The following is a 20,096-nucleotide window of genomic DNA, read 5'->3' on the forward strand; positions in this document are numbered from 1 at the left end:
AACCAAATGGACCCTTACGGGTCCATTTGGTTCCATTTGTACACTCTCAGAGTTACACACCCACCATAAGGGGCCATTTGGGAACCAAAATGGAGTGTTTCTAGTGAGCCAACATGCACGATATCAGCGCCCTGACCAGAATGGAACAGAGCCTTCATTAATATCATTGGTAACACCTGTGAAGGAAGTAAGAAGAGGCCCAATTTCTTTCCAATATGGCTGCTGTACATAGAGCCTATTCAATAGTGGCAGAGTGAAAATTCCATGTGGACAGTCTGTCTGCGCGCTGATGCCGATAAGCAGCTGTGAAAAGCGACCGTGCTCGTCTTTGTTGTTCTGCCTGTGTTGCTCGATGTCCCAGCGTCATGTATTACTGATTATTAACAAGTGGGATTAATCACTAAGCCATAGATCATTTGGCGTTTTGTTTGTACGCGTTCGCACTGGCACAAATACATAGTGAAAGTGTGTGTGTGTGTGTGTGTGTGTGTGTGTGTGTGTGTGGAGAGGGTGCAGGGGGGGAGGTCTAGCAAACTCTTGAGGGTAGCAACTCAACTCAACAAGATTCTGTTCCACTTCACATGATCCCAGGGAAAGCCTTGAGGAAGTCTAGCCAGTAGTATGAATCCCATTTGGGGGGTGGGGGGGGGTGGGGGGGGGGGGGTTTGACACTATAAGGAGAGAAGCGAGGAGCAAATGTGTGAACCACCACGGCGAGTGTGGGGCGGGCGGGGAGGGGGGGGGGGCTCCGCACTCCGCAGTCCTTAAGGACACGGGGGAGCATTGTGCCTGGCGAGGAGAGCTTTTGGCTCGGAGCCCTGCGCTCAGCACATTCCAGCCATTCTCTGGTGCCCCACACAGGCTGACAGGAATGCGAACCATCTGCAGCGATCCTTGGGAAAAAAAACGGGGAAGAGAAGGGAGGGACGGGCCGTGGGCTGCAAAGCAAACACTCTAAGTGACTGACTGACTGACTGCACCGTCAGAGCTGCTAGAGGAGAGGAGAGGAGGGGAGGGGAGGGGAGGATTCCTAGATCTGCAAGATCCTCTCTCTTCTTGTGTGACAGAGAGGAGGGGGAAGGGCAAGAGGTTGTGTGAGGCACGTACCAGGGTTATTGTGGTTTAACTAAAAGTTTAAAACTAATGAAATGACCGGAACTGATTGAAGTTAAGTGGAAAAAATAACTAACTGGTTTGTTTATTTACTAAACTAACTAAAACTGATTAAAATCATAATCTGTTCTTAGTTTTAGTCTTCGTCATACATCTTATAAAAGATAGCAGATCTACAAGCTCACAAGTCGTCGTGTAGATCGGTTATATCTGTTGTTTTTCTCACGTTCTTGAATCTTAGCCCCTCTGACTGCCCCATATTACAATGACAAACTGAAACCAACACTAAAACTAATAATAGGTCACTGTTGACCTCCTGGGGCAGATGTTTGTGCCCCAGGTCGATTTCACAAACATTATCATTACTGTCAAAGTGGGGTCCGAGGACCCCCAGGAGTCCTTCAGGGGGTTACCGGGAGTCCTCAGTTAATATAGCATCAAAATCAGTTTAACTACTATAACTCTATACTATGCACATCGGCTGTATGGAAATAGCCGATCTACAAGCTCACAACTCGTTGCGACGGTGGAATCTGACTTTGAATGAGTCAAATCGAGTTTGTTATTTTAAAACGTGCGTGCTATATACAAGCTGAATGCTCGAGGAATAAAAAACATTCTTGTATGTACTTGTTTAGAGCATTGGTTCTCAAAGTGAACTATTATATTTACATTATCATTATTTGACTCTCTTTAACATGGAATTTTTATTAATTCCCAGATCAGTTGTTCTCAAACCTTTTTATTTTATTTCAAGGAACCCCATAACTGAGAGCGTTCAAAAGGAACCAAATGGACCCGTAACTCTCAAAGTTAATGATCTGTATAAGGGTCCATTTGGAACCCCCTCGAGGACCATCTGGGTGATGGTCCCTGGAATCCACTTTCAGAACCACTGTCCCAGATTTTTTTTAAATTACACACTGGTATTGGATCGGTACTCGGTATCGACTAGGCATGTAACGATTTATCGTAAATCGTTTTAAAATCGATTCAAACTGGTGACAATTTAAATCGATTTAATAAAAAAAATATCGTTATGTAAAAAATAGCCCAAAAAAAAGAAAAAATCTTTGTAAGAGAATTGATCGAAGAGTTTGCAGTCATTGGCTACTGTACTGAATACGAAAGGATTAGAGAAAACACAGTATTGTAAAAAATAAATAAATAAATAAAGAAGAAAATACTGGATTTGTGTAAGAGAAATAATACTAAAAAAGATTTTTCGGTCCTTTGTCTGGAAATGTATTTTGGGTTTGAAAAATCGTATCGTGAACGTAGTATTGTGCTTCGAATCGTATCATGAGTTGAGTGAATCGTTACATGCCTAGTATCGACCGATACAGAGTACAAGTAGTGTGTATCGGTACATCTCTAATCTCACCGTATCACTGTCCCACCTCTCCTCTTACCCCACCCACCTCAGTTTGACACCTGTTTCTGTTGCCTCTCTCCCTGAGCCTTATTTTTTTACCCTACAACCCTGTTTTTCCCCCTGTTTTTTTTCCCAACACCAGGAGCCAACCGCATCGTGATCGAGGACTCCAACATCCTGCAGCCTGTCGGCCTCACCGTCTTCGGGAACCACCTCTACTGGATCGACAGGCAGCAGCAGATGATCGAGCGGATCGACAAGACCACGCGCGAGGGCCGCACCAAGATCCAGGCCCGCATCGCTTACCTGAGCGACATCCACGCCGTGCGTGAGCTGGACATGAGGGAATACAGTAAGCGACCGACTTTTGAAACCTTTTGAATTAGATTTCTTTGGCTATTTAACCCATTGAAACCTGAAGCCGATTCTACATGTGTCCTAAATCTCAACAGTATTCTCAAAAACATATGTTTCTATATCAGTGGTGCTCAATCTTTTTCATGTCAAGGACCCCCAAAATTATATGTATTTGGCCGTGGACCCCCATCAAAATATGTTGTTCCAGGGACCCCCTGAAGCAAAGATTTGAGTTAAAAATGTTCGCTTCAAAAATATATATATTCAAAGATAAAATGACACAGTTCCAGGTCTTAAAGGGTTAAAAATAGCGGATACACAAGTTCATAGCGCGTCCGTTTGTGCCGCGCTCTGAACTTGTAGATCTGCTAATCTTTGCCTCTGGGGGGCCCCTGAAACAAAACATTTTGAGATGGGGGTCTGCGGCCAAATACATATTATTTGATATGAAAAAGTTTGAGAACCGCTGACATAGAAACATAGGTTTTTCAGAAAACTGTTAGGATTTAGAAGACTATTTTAGAAATCGGTCCTCAATGGGTGAAACGCTATGTACTTGGTTGACTGGTGTTCCCCACGAGTCTACAATGTAAGGAAGTATAGCCTGGGGAACCAAGGGTTCCCGAGCCATATGGCCAATAGGTCAGGAGCCTAGCTCCTGTTTCTGTAGCTTGATATAAAAGTACATTACATCCCCCGGCTGTGAACATACAAATCGGGCTCTTATGACCCATCTATACTATTTTAAATCTACGTGTCTGGCATATTTGGAGACGATAACAAGCAATGGATCAACAGCTCGAGAGGTGTACAGATAAGATTTCGGTTTTTTGCTGACCAATGTCCTTTTCTCCAGGCAGGCATCCCTGTACCCTGGAGAATGGAGGCTGTTCCCACATCTGCATAGTGAAGGGGGACGGGACCACCCGCTGTTCCTGCCCCGTCCACCTGGTGCTGCTGCAGGACGAGCTCTCCTGTGGAGGTACGCGTACAGCCAGTTGGCTTCTGACACGTTCGGCAAAATGTTTTGTAGAGGGACTTGAATTTTGTGACGACCATGTAGTAAGACCCAGTGCATCGAATAAGAAAACATGCCTCGAGGGCTGGGTAATATAAAAAAAAGAAATCTTATAAGTTTTATCCCACGATTTTGTAACCCTTATTTTTCACCCGGTGCCAATTTTCTAAGTGATCCTGGGCACTACACTCCCCTCACCAGCCTAGGGAGGCCAGGGCCGAGCTCATGCCTCCTTCAATGCATGAGAGCCAACTGACCTTCTTGTCACCTGACAGGGGGGAGTTTCCCTGGTTGGACGTAGCGCGTGGAAGGAACACGTTATTCCAACCAGTTCCCTTCCCCTCCATCAGGCGCCCCGGCTGTCATGGGGGAGGAGTTATAGTGACCAGGATTACTACATGTTTTTGTGAGGGTATTAACTACCCTGAGAGACACGGGGAGAACATACAAACTCCACACAGAGTGGGCCCTTTCGCCAACCCCACCTGGGGTGGGGTAATATAATTAATATTTTAACAAACAATATAAAATATTCTTTATAGACATATCGGAAATATTACTATTTCTACTGTCTGTGAATAGTATAAGAGAAAATAATTCGACAAAACAGGATGAAGTCATGTCACCCAGCTCTTTATTTTACCTTTGCCAAAGCTGATCTTTGTCTGCAAACCTTGCAAGCCTGCCTGTTATCCTTTAGTGTTTGTGGAAGCTGTCCGAGTATGTTTGTCCTGCTAACCGGTTTACATGTATGTCTCTCTCTCTCTCTCTCTCTCTCTCAGAGCCCCCCACCTGCTCTCCAGAGCAGTTCTCGTGCACCAGTGGCGAGGTGGACTGCATCCCGCTGGCGTGGCGCTGTGACGGCTACCCCGAGTGTGACGACAGCAGTGACGAGGAGGACTGCCCCGTGTGCTCGGACACAGAGTTCCAGTGTGACAGCAGGCAGTGTGTGGACCTGAGCCTGCGCTGCAACGGAGAGAACAACTGCCAGGACCGCTCTGACGAGAACAAATGTGAAGGTGAGAAGGAACGCAGGTTATTGACATTTTGGCGTTAGTTTTTATATTACTGTTTTGTTTTGACTTAATGTTTTCAATTTCAGTTTAGTTCTGTTGATAAATGTTTTAACGCGGGTTTTCGGACGCTCGGGTGGCGCAGTGCTAAAGCTGCGGCTCACCACCACGGAGTCGAGCGTCTATACGAACACAATTGGCACCGTGTTCGGGGAGGAGGGTGATATTTGTCACTGCAAGTACTCCCTACGGGCTGACGGGGCGGCGCCTGTCAGCAAGGGAGTGTTGGGCGGGAGGAGTAGGACGAAGGCTCTACGTCCTTCCGGTGGGGGCTCCTCACTGGCAGGTGAGCCAGTAGGATACAACAGCAGTGACAATACTTTAGCCCTACCTTTTTTAACGGTTTGTTTATCTCCCAGTGCGTTGCCCTCCTGACCAGTTCAGCTGCTCCAACGGCCAGTGCATCGGGAAACACAAGAAGTGTGACCACAACATGGACTGTACCGACAACTCTGACGAGATCGGCTGCTGTAAGTGTCCAGGAACAAACTAGTAAAACGTTTAGTTACAAGTAAACTAGTAACTAAAGTTCAAATAAGTGTAGTGTAGTAAAAGCACAATATTTGACTCTGAGATGTAGTGGAGTAAAAGTTATGTAATTGGTCTGATTATTGGGATTCCTTCATTTTTCCCCCCAGATCCCACAGAGCCGCCTCCTCCGCCCTCCAACACCATCGGCTCCATCGTGGGCGTGGTCATGGCCCTGTTCGTGGTGGGCGCCGTCTACTTCGTGTGCCAGCGGGTGCTGTGTCCGCAGATGAAGGACGACGGCGAGACGGTCACCAACGACTTTGTGGTCCACGGCCCGTCCTCCGTCCCCCTGGGATACGTCCCTCACCCCAGCTCCCTGTCCGGATCGCTGCCAGGTTAGGAGGCGGGACAGCGCAGAGAGGCTCGAACCGGATGTTTTTTAGTTCACCTTAGGGAATGCAAATGATCGATTAACCCATTAAGACCGGAAACGCATATGTCATTTTTTTTACCTATAACCATTATTTTATACTTAAGGCTATTTAAAAATAGCAGATAACAAGCTTGTAGTGCGGCACCGCGCTACGAGCTTGTAGATCTGCTATTTTGTGTAAATCTTTGAATACATGTATTTTTTTTTACATTTTTACATTTTTAACTCAAATCTTTGCTTCTGGAGGTCCCTGGAACAAAATATTTTACAAATGTTCGCTTTAAGAAATATATTCAAAGATTTGCACACATTTTCTCGATTTTGCAAAAATAGCAGATCTACAAGCTCATAGTGCGGCACTCGGTGCCGCGCCATGAGCTTGTATATCTGCTATTTTTGAATAGCCAAAGAAATCTAAAATGACACGGATGCTTTCCCGGTCTAAATGGGTTAAATCATTAATCAAAAGCTGATTCGCCTTATCGATCGATCATTGATTAATTGATGAGCGGCGATTTTCCCGAGAAGCGGAATTTACTATTACTTGTACAAACTGCATAGTTCTAGTAACACCTGAGGTAGACAATGCTGAAACGTTTTCTTGTGAAATGCTGCAGCATTGATGCGTCATATATTTGATTGAAATTAAATGTTGGTTCACACATAATGCTGGATTCATGTTAATTTGTATTTAAATTCCCATGTGTTCCTATCGCACAAAAATGTGGTGGGCCCCCCCCCCCCATAGTAACTCTGAGGACCTCCTGTTATAGACTAAGACCTAAGACCTAAAAAAGTGGGAATTAATACAAATAAAAATAGAAAATATCGTCCCCCAATAAATATTGATAAAAGAATAAGATGGGGAATAAAAGTACAGAATGTTTTCTGGCAAAAACCCACGTTAAGATTTTGGTTTGCTCCTAAATGTCGATACTGTATATTGTCCAAACAGGCATGTCCAGAGGGAAGTCTGTGATTGGCTCCCTCAGCATCATGGGCGGGAGCAGTGGCCCGCCGTACGACCGCGCCCACGTGACCGGAGCGTCCTCCAGCAGCTCGTCCAGCACCAAGGGGACGTACTTCCCACCGGTGAGGAACACTTTTACATCTCTCCATATTTTAACTTTTTGTGTTTTCTCTTTGTATATGAATGCCCTGCTTGATCATACTACATCGTCACACAAAAGCATCAAAAGTAGCAGATCCACAAGCTCGAAACGCATGAAGTGACACGTGTTGAGCTTGTAGATCTGCTACTTTTGATACTTTTGCTTTTGAATCATGAAAAGTAACAGTTTTGGACATATGAGGTTTCTACCCGACAGAGACGATTTACAATGTATAATGTAGGCCATTGGTTCTCAAATTCGTTTGTGCCAAGCACCCCCAAATTGATATTTATTTGGCCATGCCCCCCCCCCCCCCCCCCCAATCTGAAAATGTTTTGTTACAGGGACCCCCAGAATATACTTTTTTTTGTAGGCGTTTGGCACAGCAGACACTTATCCAGAGTGACTTACAATAAGCAAGGTAAACTATCAGAATGCAGAGAGAGACCAGTGTTGTGCACTAGACCATTGGTTCTCAAAGTGGGGTCCGACCCCCAGGGGTACTTGAGGGGGTTCCAGGGGGTCCCCAGCTAGATGATGGACAGGAACCAAATGGACCCTTATGGGTCTGTAACAAATGGAACCAAATTTGGTTCCATTTGTACACTCTCAGAGTTACATTAACATTGGTTTTACAATGTGAATTGGGGTCCCAGAGGTATAAATGCCATTAAATGGGGGTCCGTAGCCTAATGCATGTCAAACTGGGGGTCCTTGAAATTAAAATGGTTGAGAATCACTGCTAGAGAGCCATAAAAACCTTCTCTTATTGGGGTCTCTGGCTTATCTTTTCAAATGGGGGTCCGCGGGGCGGGGTAATAAGTGTCAATTAGGGGGTCCTTGACATGAAAAAGTTTGAGAACCACTGCACTAGACGGTGTGTGTGGGCCAGAACTGGCCCGCCAGCCATGATATCTGACCCGGTAAATGATGTTGTAAATAGTCGACAATATTTGACCGTCCCACATTCAGGCTATGATGTCCAAATAGAGAAATCTACCCCCACCTGAAGAATGCTTTTTATCCATGTTGACGGACAGGCATGTGTTGTATCACATTGTTTCTCTCCATATCTAAGAAAAGACCTTGAGCTGCAATTCATTGAAAGAGCTTGTTTATATCTCTGTTTGAAAGGGAGTGTGACTGTCTGGCTCCAGATAAAATGTTCTCTTTTTAACTTTTTAATTAACTAAATGTCCTCATTCCTGCACAAAATGATTACCCCGCGCATTTCTATCTGCACCTGTTACATTTGATTACACACACAGTTCTATCAGTGTGCAGTTACACCACACACATCTTTATTCATTAACTTTTATATCAAGTTATTATATAGTTTATACAATATTTAGTATATAAGATGGCCTGCTGCCAGTTCCAGTTCTTAAATTACATTGATTATGTTCTTCCCACCATCTAATGAGAAAAACATTTGCCCGAGGCCAAACTTACTTGCCGACCCCTGGCGTAGTGCCTCAGGAAACTAGGATCACAGGTAAACAATGAACCAAGCATCAGTCTAAACAATTTACTATCTAAATGACAATCTGTACAATGAAACTGTAGGATACCAAGTAAACAATGAACCTAGCACAACACACAGGGGGGGACTGGAATAGCGAGTGGTTCAGCCAAAACCTGTCACTTGCGTTTCAAATCGTATTGAATCCTTCGATTGGCTGGTGGTGTAAGCATAGGAATTTATAAACATAGCTGCGTGGATTATGGAGATATCTGAATGAAATCTTGATCAGGAACGTGCCGCTGTGTACACTTCTGTTGCAGTGTTGAAGATTTCTTTGTGTCTGTCCGTGCGACCGGCCATGCTCCAACATGTGGTGCGTGGCCCCCGACCAGAGCGGCTTGGAGCGGCGGGCGGTCCTCGCTCCATGTTCGCCCCTACTTTTTTATAAACCTGCTCCCCGCTACGTAAAAAACGTCCCGCGCCGCTCCGCGGCTCCAGTGGCACGTGCACAATAAGTCTAGTCTTCCGGATTATTAACTAATTGGGCACATCCCTAATATACTGTAAATGTAGCCTATGATAACACCAACATAATTATTCTTCAATTAAAACGTACAATTTCCTTAGGGCAGCGGTTCCCAACCCTTTTTGGATCAGGGCGTACTTGAAAATCTTTTTTTTTTTTTAATCACGGCCCACCCAGCCTATCGGCTGCCGTGTTAAGAGGTCAGATGGGTGAGCTGCACGCGTTTTCAGAGCATGTTTATTTTAACGATCTATCGATCGATTGTGTTCCCGGCTTGGATCAATGGAACTAACATCGTATACTTAAAGCTCCTATTTATCGGTATCACAAGGAAAACTAACTTAATCTTAGTGTTTTGCCAATTATTGCTATATTATTATATCGCGGCCAAATACATATAATTTGGGGGGTCCTTGACATGAAAAAGTTTGAGAACCTCTGCCTTAGGGTACACAGTACAGCATCCCAGCCCCGAGGCACGCCCTCCGCCATGTGGAAAATGTTACCTCTATTTGAGTCACTTCTTCCAAGCATCATTTCAAAATCCAGCTTTTCTTTTTTCTGATTTGATCCTGCTGCAGTTTTTTCACGATCATCTACCTCCGCTATTAATTGCCCCAGATTTGAGCGACTTACCAATTGGGGGGGGGGGGTGCCGTAACATGTAAAAACCACACAGCCATATGTGTTTGTGTGAAATCCCAGGCTTTTCTTTCCCCAGTGAGGAAAGCAGAGGCTGCGAGAGCGTGTGAAACTGGTGAAAAGGGTCTGTGCCAGGCTGTACTTTTAACCAGTTAATTGCCTCCGTTTCAATTATGCCGTTTCAAGAAACCAGAGTTAGCACGAATACAGTTGGCTGTACAGTCACATAAAAGGAATAATCATAACTCACTTCTGCAGAAAAAAAGAAAACAAATATAATATTTTATTTGACGGTCGTGTAATGGTAATGGATATTCGGGCGTAATATTGAAAACACGTTTCTGTAATGATTTGACTGTACAGCTAAAGAGATTTTTTTTTCATTTGCAATAAAAATGGCCCATTAAGGATGAGAAAGTGGTTTTATGTATAAGTATTGATTTTCACTTAGCTGTGGAAGATTCATGTCCTTTTTTGTTTTTTGTTTTTGATGATATTGTAGAAATGGTCTCAAGAGAAAAATGTGAATTAAGGATGTATTTAGGATGTGTTGTTCCAGACGTGAATGAAATGGAGAGGAGCTAAAAGGTGTTTTTGTTTTCCGTTTGTTTCTCCCAGATCCTGAACCCGCCGCCCTCGCCGGCCACGGTGCGCTCCCAGTACACCATGGAGTTAGGCTACTCCTCCAACAGTCCCTCCACACACCACTCCTACAGGTATGTCCTGATACACGCACGCACACACACATGCACAGACAGTAGGGCTGGGTGATATGGCTTCAAATCAATATCACGATTAATTCAAAACTCTTCGATGTGCCTCGATGTGAGCTTGCAGAACAGTTTTTTCCCCCGCTGTTTTTACAACAATTTGAAAGTGATCAAATGTGTCTCAACACAGGTTCTTTTGCTGAAAAGGAACAGCGACGATATATATGTTGCTTTTATCCTACTCATAATGTGATGACGCGCGACTGTGACCTCAATCCAAAGGCCATTTAACAATATTTCCATTTATTTTTGGGCTTTTATGCCTTTATTATAGATAGGTCAGCAGGCTGACAGGAAATGGGGAGAGAGAGATGGCGAGTGACACGCAGCAAAGGCCGTCGGGATCGGGATTTGAACCCGCGACACGCTGTCAGGCTACATTGTACTCTAGGTGCCTGGACCGCTACGCCAGCGGTCCTGGCCACAACATTTCTTATTGGTAGCTCTCTGTCAATGTATCAACACTAAAAAACATGTCACCCATGAAACAAAGCCACATTGAAATTATTACATTTTTATAATTATAATTATTGTATAATCGTGATCATTTTACCAAAGCTCAACCACTGTCTTTTTGAAAGTCCTAACTTAGCCAAGCTCTCTGACCGGCTGTAGCAGGCGTCAACATCAATAAGGAAACCATTGAGTGTTATAATTAAGAGAATACCAGTGAAATCTTTGGGTTTCGTGGAAATGTAATCAAACCTTGCAGGATTGCAGTGTGCTGCCCTGCTAGAGATGGCAGGAATTCCGCAGGCACATGCTAGCACTTATAACAACCCCCTTTTTTCTGGACTCGGGGGGCCCGGCTTTCAAAGAGACTTCGCTTTCCTTTTGTTTACCCTTTTCCCCGTGCATTTTGAAACGGCACAGGCTTCAGTGACACACACACACACACACACACACAGAATGTGGTGAGCGTTTGTACCGCGTCGTGTCGCTTTTCATCCGTGATCAAAATGTTTTATTTACATAAGAAGTTTTAAGTCCAAAATGAGATTGGTAAACGCAGCGCCGCTGGTTGTTTACTGAACGTCGCGGTTGAGCTGCATTTGCCTTTTTTTCTAATCCTCTTCCCTCCATCCAACCCCCCCCCCTCCTCCCTCCCTCGTCTAGGGCTGTCACAATTGTATTACATAATCACCTTATGGCAATTATTTGAGATAATCGCAATTATTTTTGCATAATCATAAAGTTTCCATGTTGAAAGATGTTCATACTTTCAAATATATTTTCAGACATTTTCCAAAAATAGTGGAAATTTCCACTACTTTTATGGCATTAACCCATTAAGACCTGGAACTGTGTCATTTTTAGATTTGAGCTAAAAAAGCATTATTTTACACTTTGGGCTATTCAAAAATCGTGAAAATGTGTGCAAATCTTTGAATATATATATTTTTAAAGCGAACATTTTTAAATCAAATCTTTGCTTCTGGGGGGTCCCTGGAACAACATATTTTGATGGGGGTCCGCGGCCAAATACATATAATTTTGGGGGTCCTTGACATGAAAAAGATTGAGCACCACTGATATAGAAACATACGTTTTTCAGAATACTGTTGAGATTTAGGAGACATGTAGAACCGGCTTCAGGTCTCAATGGGTTAAGTCAAATGTCATGACGTTGACTTCTTCTCCCTTGCTTCTCTCTTAACTCACAGCTACAGGCCTTACACGTACCGCCACTTCGCCCCGCCCACCACGCCGTGCAGCACGGACGTGTGCGACAGCGACTACACGCCGGGACGCCGCGCCGGGCCGCCCAAGTCCGGCGCCGCCGCGGCAGCCGCCATGTCCGCCGCGGCCAACGGCGTGGCCAAGGCGGGCTACACCAGTGACCTCAACTACGACTCGGAGCCCTTCCCGCCGCCCCCGACGCCGCGGAGCCAGTACCTGTCGGCCGAGGAGAACTGCGAGAGCTGCCCCCCCTCGCCCTACACGGAGCGCAGCTACTCGCACCACCTCTACCCGCCGCCACCCTCGCCATGTACGGACTCCTCGTGAGCCTGGCTACCCCCCCCCCCCCAACCCCCCCCCCCGGGATACCCCGGGAAGAGTGGGGGCGTCTAAACATTGTGGGCGCCTCAAATTGTTTTTTATTTTCTCCAAAATGTAAAAAGAAAAGAAGAAAATAATTGGAAAAGCGTCTGAAGTAAAGTATCCATGATTTGAACATGCACGGTATGTCATTATCAGACCTAAATTTACCCTTCAACTTCTTCTTTTTGCCCAAAATGATTGAATATACACATGCAGGCTTTGTAGCAATTTGTAGAAACTGTTGTTGGGCCTTAAATGTCAAGTAATATAAAGTATACGTACATGAATTGAACATGCTTGAACGTTTGACATTTAAGGCCTAATATTTCTACAATTGCTACAAATCCCGTGGCTAGCTAGTCACTATGGGCATAAGCAAAAAGTTGAAGGGTAAATTTAGGTCTGATATTAATGTAATATCAGACCATTTTCCAAAGCATACAAGCATTTTTTTTTACATTTTGGAAAAGAATAGCAAATGTAACTTTGAGGTGGCTATGATGTTTAGGTGCCCACTCTTCCGGTTACCCCCCATCCCCCCAATCCCGCAAAAGGCTCCGCCCCTCACCACCCCTCCCCTTCACTGTAAATACCAATTGTGCATAATGATTTTTTTTTAAATGGGGAAAGAGAGACATCTATGAAATATGGAGGAGAGGTGGACATTTTGAAGGGGGTCCAGCATCCTGTACAGTTACAGAGAGAGAAAAAAACAAACACAAATTTATGGAAAGAAAATGAAATTGAGAGCTATCAACGGAGCTGCCGCAGAACACTTGTACATTGAAAAGAAGAAAAAAAAAAGCATATTTATATATTTTCTATACAGCGTTTACTGATGATAATGCCATAGAGGTTTGTATTATTGAAATTTGTACATTTTTCTTTACTTTTCTTTTTTTTTTAAGAAAAGGTTTTAATTAAAATCATCAAACGTGATAAGTTGCCTTAAAAAGAAGACAAAAAAAAAGACAAAAAAAACTCCAGGAGATGAGAATATGACCTTCCCACACCAGACTGAAGGACACACTAAAAGCACATGAACACAAGACATAATCTGATGCCAAATAATGAGAAACACTAGCATTAGCTCAACTCTACGACAATGCTTCTCAAAGTGGGGTCCGGGGACCCTCAGGGTTCCTTGAGGGGTTTCCAAACAGACCCTTACAGGTCTGTAACTCTGAGAGTGCGCAAATGGAACCATTTTGGTTCCATTTGCACACTCAAATGAAAAGGTTTGAGAACCACGGCACTAAGGGATGGGGATGGGAAGGAGAAGAGCTCCCCCTGGATGTCATTCAGAGCCGCTGCGCCATTGAGCTCCTCCTCGGCTTGGGGGCAGCCATTTTGTCAGCACTGGAGCACTCATCATTTCTATGGTCCCCCCCACCCATAAAGTGGGTTGGGAGTGGCTGGTTTAAAAGCCTTTTTTTCAGTGGCGAAGAATGTGGTACTGGCTCTTTTTATTATTTTATACCTCCTTCATTTACAAATGCGGTTGCTACTTATCCTGTCTGTATCCCTTTTTTAATTTTATTTTACACTTGAGTTGTAGATGTAAGCCTCCTTTCGCTGGTGGTCACAGAACCAAGACAGCAGTTTCTCACCTGAAGCAATAACGCAACGGCACATATTTATGTGAGGCCATGTTGTCACTGCCCTTCACCTGTCGTGGTCCCCGTAGCTTCTTAAGGTTAGCCACACCTACACATCAGCATCATCATCATTTGCGGTTATCTTGGGTCACACTGGAAGACCCAGAGCAAGCTACAGTTGGCAAACGTGTCTCTGGAGAACGCCTTTTGAGCTGAGGAGCACCTTGGATATCATGTCCATAGCTCACACACACACACACACACACACACACACACACACACACACACACACACACACACACACACACACAGCGTGATGCCTGCACTGTTCCAACCTATCAACCATTGAGGTGCTCACTGCTCAAACATCCTGTCATCTGCAGTTTATTAGCACAAATAACTTCTCATGGTGGTAGTAGTAACGACTCAACGTCGGGTTGTAAATTATCGTGTTGTCACATACAATCAGCAGGATCAAATGACCGGCGCTTCTTTCCAAAAGTTTAATTGTTTTTAGCCCAGGGCGCTACGCCAAAATAAACGCCGGGCGTCGGGAGCGCTGAAGCTCGATGCTCGGGGGCTGGAAAGAGGAGCGCACCATGACGTCTTTACTATAGAAATACATGGAAGACTGGCGCTGCCAGCTCTAAAGGCGTTCTATGTGGACAGGGCACCTACGTAATGGGGATCAACGCAACGGGGCTCACATCTTCAATTCACAATCCACATACACAGTAACATCCTCAGTGTTAAACTCTTGTGAGTTGGTTTGGTTACATTTATACAAAGTTCAAACACTGAGGATTTTACTGTTTACAGCAGTGGTTCTCAAAGTGGGGTAATGTATCATCACAATCATTTTAACCGCTTTATCCCTTTTTTATACTTTGGCTATTCAAAACCTTGTACATCTGCTATTTCTGAAAAATTGGGAACATTTTAGGACATTTTGGATTGATTTCGATTATTAGTTATTACACAAATCTTCTCTTCTGTGAGGTCCCTTGCACAAAATATTTCAGAAGTGGGTCTGCGGCCAAATACATGTTTATTTGGGGGTCCTTGACATGAAAAGGTTTGAGAACCACTGGTGCACAGAGTACACACGATGCTATCTTTTTTTTTCTTTTTTTTTTGTCATGATTTCAAGATTATTATTATTTTCTTTTTTATTAATGCCTGACTGCAACTGTTGACAACCCTGTGTGGGTGAACCTTAACCCAAAGCACATGCGTTACAGAGGTCTTGCTCGTTGCTTTTAATCCTCACAACCATGTTTTAAGGCTTCTCCCCCCCCCCCCCCCCCTTAATCGGGGTACCCCCAACCAAGGACAAGTTCTCGTGCCTGACCATTTATACAACTTCATATCATATTTTTTTCCGTTGTCGTCGTTTTTGAGAATACACAATGAAATCCAGTGCCCACTACAAATGCTATAGTATTTTTGTACCACATATTGTGTAGATAACATATTTATAAGCTATATAGAAGAAAAAAAATCATTGTAAATCTATCCATTGAATTCTTGCAGTACTTTAATTTCATTCCGTCTTTTTTTTTTGTAATATGCCTCATTATATTTTTCTACAAAAAAAAAATATATCACTCCAAAACTTACACGGTGACAATCTTATCCGACAGATCAGTCAAAAACGCAGAGCATATCCAGCCAGGGTATTCCCTGTACTTTGTGTCAAGAATGATGATATGTATGCGTAACTGTTGCAACAGGTCAATCCGATCTCTTTTTTGAAGGACTTTTGTGCCAAATCGCAAGTTTTTACAATCCAACGGCAGGTTGCCCACCATGTCCTCCTGGTCAAGTCCCCATGTGAACTTTGAGGCCTTTGTTTCACGAATGGGAGGCAGGAAGAGAGACAGAAATGCTCAGCTAGGACCGTCGGTCTACACATTGAGGTGGCACTCATTCTTATTGCCTTTATGCTTGTATCAACAATCTCTTTTGTAAAAAAAAAAAAAAACCTGTTCTGTTTTTTGTGCTGTCTTGTGATGACCGGAAAAATATATTTTTCAAGGAAAACTTTGTTGCATTGTCGGAACAGTTTTGTCCCGAGCAAGGCTTTGTTTTGTTGTCATTGGTTTGGAAATCGTCGGGCAGAAACCTTGTATATCCAAATTTGAACTTTTTATGTTTCACTTTGTCATTTAATGCCCTACTTCATGTCAAGCAAAAAGTAGTGAAAATAGACTATCTACAGGCTCACAACGCCTCGCATCGCGAGGTGTTGATTGGCTATTTTATATCGTTTTTAAACTGATGATAAAAAAGGAACGGTTTTGGACGTACAAGGTTTCCACCCGACAGCGACGAATTATCCTCAAATGTAGTGTGGAGTCTGGCATGGGTTTTATTATGGACTTCTGAAGTAAAAGTTTAAACGCGGAGTTCAAAAATCATACCTTACGGGCTCCGGAAGATGACATTTCTTCATGGCTTTCTCTTCACGTTGCTCTTTCACAAGTAACATCTTAATGTCCGTGGAGTGAAGAGTTAACACACACCAGCATGGATTTGATGACAATCGTATAATAATATGACTCTCGCACACCTCCTGAACTCTTTATTAGATTCTTCGAAAAGTCCAAATGCATCTCCTGTTCAAAGTGCAACGTTCTCAATTTCAGCATTATTATAGGGGATTCTGTTGCTTGTTTTGGGCTGATCTGTTAAACATTCATTGATAGAAATGCCATTTAATCACAGACGTGGCAAGGTTTGTTTCTTCATTTTCACATTAGGTCACACATTGGGCCCATATAGCCTTGCTTTGAGAAACAGGTCTGTTGACCTGAATTGGAATCCAGTTCACCAAAACCCTTAATGTCTCCAGATGTATATTCCAGACCAGTATCTCAGCTCACCCGCTAACCTCTATCGTAGACGCTGTCTGTGTCTTCTTTCATGTCGTGTAAATGAGCCAAGAAACAGCCTGTGGTACAATCATTGATCTGCATGATGTCTCGATGTGCGTGTTCTCAAGCCCTGTCTGAATGTTCCCGTCCTCTGCAACCCTTCTCAACCTCATTTCATACTTTGTCATACAGTACGACCGCGTCGCACGCTGTGCTGAAAATGTATTTTTTTGGGGGTGCTAGCGACACGGCCATTATTATGACGAATTACAAATGAGGCTTCCATCAAACATTGTTCGGAGAGGTTCTCGTTCTCTTAACTGCACTTTAACAGTACTGTTTTACTGATTTACCGGTACAAAAACTTAAACGCATCATCATCACATCATCAATGTAGAAACTCATAAAAGTTGGATGTTTATTTGTGTGTGCATGTTGTACGTCTAAAGATAAAACAAGAATGACCCCGGTCAGGAGAGAAAGTGTCAAGAGTTGAGTCTTAATTGATGATCTGTAGCACAACCGTGTCAGTGCCGACTAGATCGGTTCTTGTCGGCAAGCGTCACCATCACGTGGTGGAGTGAAATGAATGCTTGAAAGGTGCACACATCAGCACAGGCGCATGGCGAAAACGGCGGCTGGGGAGCACCAGGCAGGGAGGAGCGAGACACACCTGGTGGTGTGTAGTGAACACTCCGGCTAGCCGTCCTTCGTCCATGTTTTATCGGAAGCGACACGGGGGAAAAAAAAACACGATATGAAAATTGCAATATGATTAATTCACATTAAACTATTAATTTGACGATGCCTCATTTATACAGGTATGAAAGTCTTGCGGTGAAAATCGACCTAGTTTCAAAAATAACATGTTGTCTTTATCGCTGCGTTTTATTCGTGTTCTGTGTGGATGCACTCATAACTTGAAAAGCAGTTTAAATCGGTGCGAATTAATCGCACGCTCCTGGTGTGTACGCACCGTAACCACTGAAAAGTCGCGAGTTGTTCAAGTTGTTTGGTGTCATCTGGAAAGCGATGTGCATGGTACAGATTGTGCAGAAAGCATTGGGGGAGAAAAAAAAAGAAAGAAAAAAGGTCAAAGAAAGTTGTTTAATTGTAAAATGATGGATCCAAGGTGGATCAGTGAGGGTAATTCTTTTTTAATTTTAATTTTATAATATAAAAGCACTTTGTCTCCATGCTACCGGAGGGCCGTGATTAAGATGGGGAATACAGGAGAGTTTGTTTTTGAATATTTTGTCATTCATCCGTTTTGATACCATGGTGCTTTTGCAAGGATATATTTCAAGGTGACCAACATTTGGTTAATCCTACTCATTTTGATTTCCACTAACTCTACTTTCTTTTGTACATTGATTGCTTTACATGTAAAACAGTGTATACACAATGGACCTGTACAGCCCATTCAGTTACTACTATAAGCTGTTGTAACAAATGAAAAGATTCTTTTTTTTTTTTTTTTTAATAAAAGTTGAGTGAAATTTGAACTTGACTGATTTTGTTTCTTTTTTTCGTCATGAAGTGGCATAAACGCTACCTTTTTATTATGGTGTGGGTAATGTGCCTATGATTACCATGTGCAGTTAAAAATATTGCCATTGGGCCTTCCACAACACTTCCTCAGTCAGAAACGTATTTGACCCTTTATAAATAGAAATTCAGATCCCATTTGCTTCCAGATAGTGGTAACTAGATTTTGTTGCGTCACAACTCGTGACACAACAGTAGTGGAGTTGAGGTGTCATTCATCAAGTCAAGTGATTGTCCCAAAATCTGCTCCAACTCTCAATAGACTCCAACTAAATGACTGGGGTGACAGGTGTGTGTTAGTGGAAAATGTATCATTACAATATGAGAACAAATTAACGTTCTGTTGTGCTTGTCTGTGCTGCGTGATTGTGGATTTCTTGGTCTCAAAGTGACCCTTGCTGGCAGGGAAATCTATACAGCTGAATTATGTAATTCTTTCTTGTTTTCTCATAATCGGCCTATCATCACAGAGATGTCCATGAGTCATCGTCTCATTTATTTTGCCAAGAATGTATTAACTACTTAGTCAGGAGTCAAAGTCTACAGACAGACACGATAAGGCAATAGCAGAACACCCCATCCTATAAAACGGCAGCAGTACAAGTACAAAGAATCAGTGGTGGAAAGTAAAGTAACTAAGTACACTTACTCAAGTACTGCAGTACACTTACTCAAGTACTGCACTTATAATTTTGAGGTAATTTGACTTTACTTTGAGTATGTCTATTTTTCAATATTGTATACTTCCACTCAACTAGGCTACATCTCACAGGCAAATATTGTGTAACTCCACTATAATAATTATTTGACAGCTTTAGTTTATAGTTACTTTGTAGATTTAGCTTATTATTACAAAACATACATGAATCAATTAAGAGCTATTTTATACTTTGCCTATTCAAAAATAGCAGAGCTTGTAGATCTGCATTTTTTTGTTGTTGAAAGATACATGTTTTAAAGAATGTTAAAAAGGCCATAATGAGTAGGCTACTTTTACTTCTGGTCAACAGAAATGATTATTAAAAAATACATCTTATATATGGAGGTCCCTAGGCTGGCACAAAATATTTTCAGATTGGGGGGGTCCATGGCCAAAATAAATACATATTAATTTGGGGGTCTTCCTCTGACATGGAAAAGTTTCAGAACCGTTACTCTAAAAGTTACGGTACTTCTAGAAAGTTCTCCCATATTGTAGGCATTACGGTAACACAGCAGCAGCTCGGCCTCAGTGTTGCCATGTCCGCTTATTATAAGCGAGTTTGGGCTCCTTTTTCTGTAAAGTTGCTTTGCAAATATTCCTAGTTGCGGTGGGTTGCGTTTTTTTTAGGTTTGTTTCTAAAAGTGTAGTTGCTTATTTGGGCTTGTTTCCTAATGTTGTTTAAACCAGTGCTTCTCAAACATTTTCGGTTCAAGGACGGACCCCCACATTGTATATTTAGCCTATTTGCTGTTTATCCCCATCTGAAAATATTTTGTTCTAAGGACCCCATACAATATTTTTGTTTAATTATTAAAAGAATATTCCACATTTTTCACTTTTATAAAAAAGAAAATAGCAGATCTACAAGCTCACAACACGTCGCATCAGTGCTCATGTGGCCTTTACTCGATTCTTGTGAGGGTTGTTTTCATATACCTGGTTGCTTATTTCTCTCGCAAAATCTGGCAACGCT

At 43.0% G+C, this 20,096-nt stretch overlaps 1 protein-coding gene across 1 annotated transcript in view; it reads left to right on the plus strand.

The window, feature by feature from the left end:
* The window catches only part of lrp6 (low density lipoprotein receptor-related protein 6), a 99,435-nt gene extending 81,058 nt beyond the window's left edge, over positions 1–18,377 (plus strand). The window contains exons 17-24 of the mRNA XM_084049435.1: positions 2,631–2,840; positions 3,702–3,827; positions 4,646–4,882; positions 5,296–5,406; positions 5,575–5,802; positions 6,796–6,932; positions 10,204–10,301; positions 12,020–18,377. Of these exons, the coding sequence (XP_083905561.1) occupies positions 2,631–2,840; positions 3,702–3,827; positions 4,646–4,882; positions 5,296–5,406; positions 5,575–5,802; positions 6,796–6,932; positions 10,204–10,301; positions 12,020–12,362 (1,490 nt within the window). The 3' untranslated portion in view covers positions 12,363–18,377. The remainder of the gene's footprint in view (positions 1–2,630; positions 2,841–3,701; positions 3,828–4,645; positions 4,883–5,295; positions 5,407–5,574; positions 5,803–6,795; positions 6,933–10,203; positions 10,302–12,019) is intronic.
* Positions 18,378–20,096: the final 1,719 nt, after the last annotated feature.

This window comes from Gymnoscopelus microlampas (genome assembly GCF_963454915.1).
Source record: "Gymnoscopelus microlampas genome assembly, chromosome: 23".
In the NCBI taxonomy this organism is placed as follows: domain Eukaryota; kingdom Metazoa; phylum Chordata; class Actinopteri; order Myctophiformes; family Myctophidae; genus Gymnoscopelus; species Gymnoscopelus microlampas.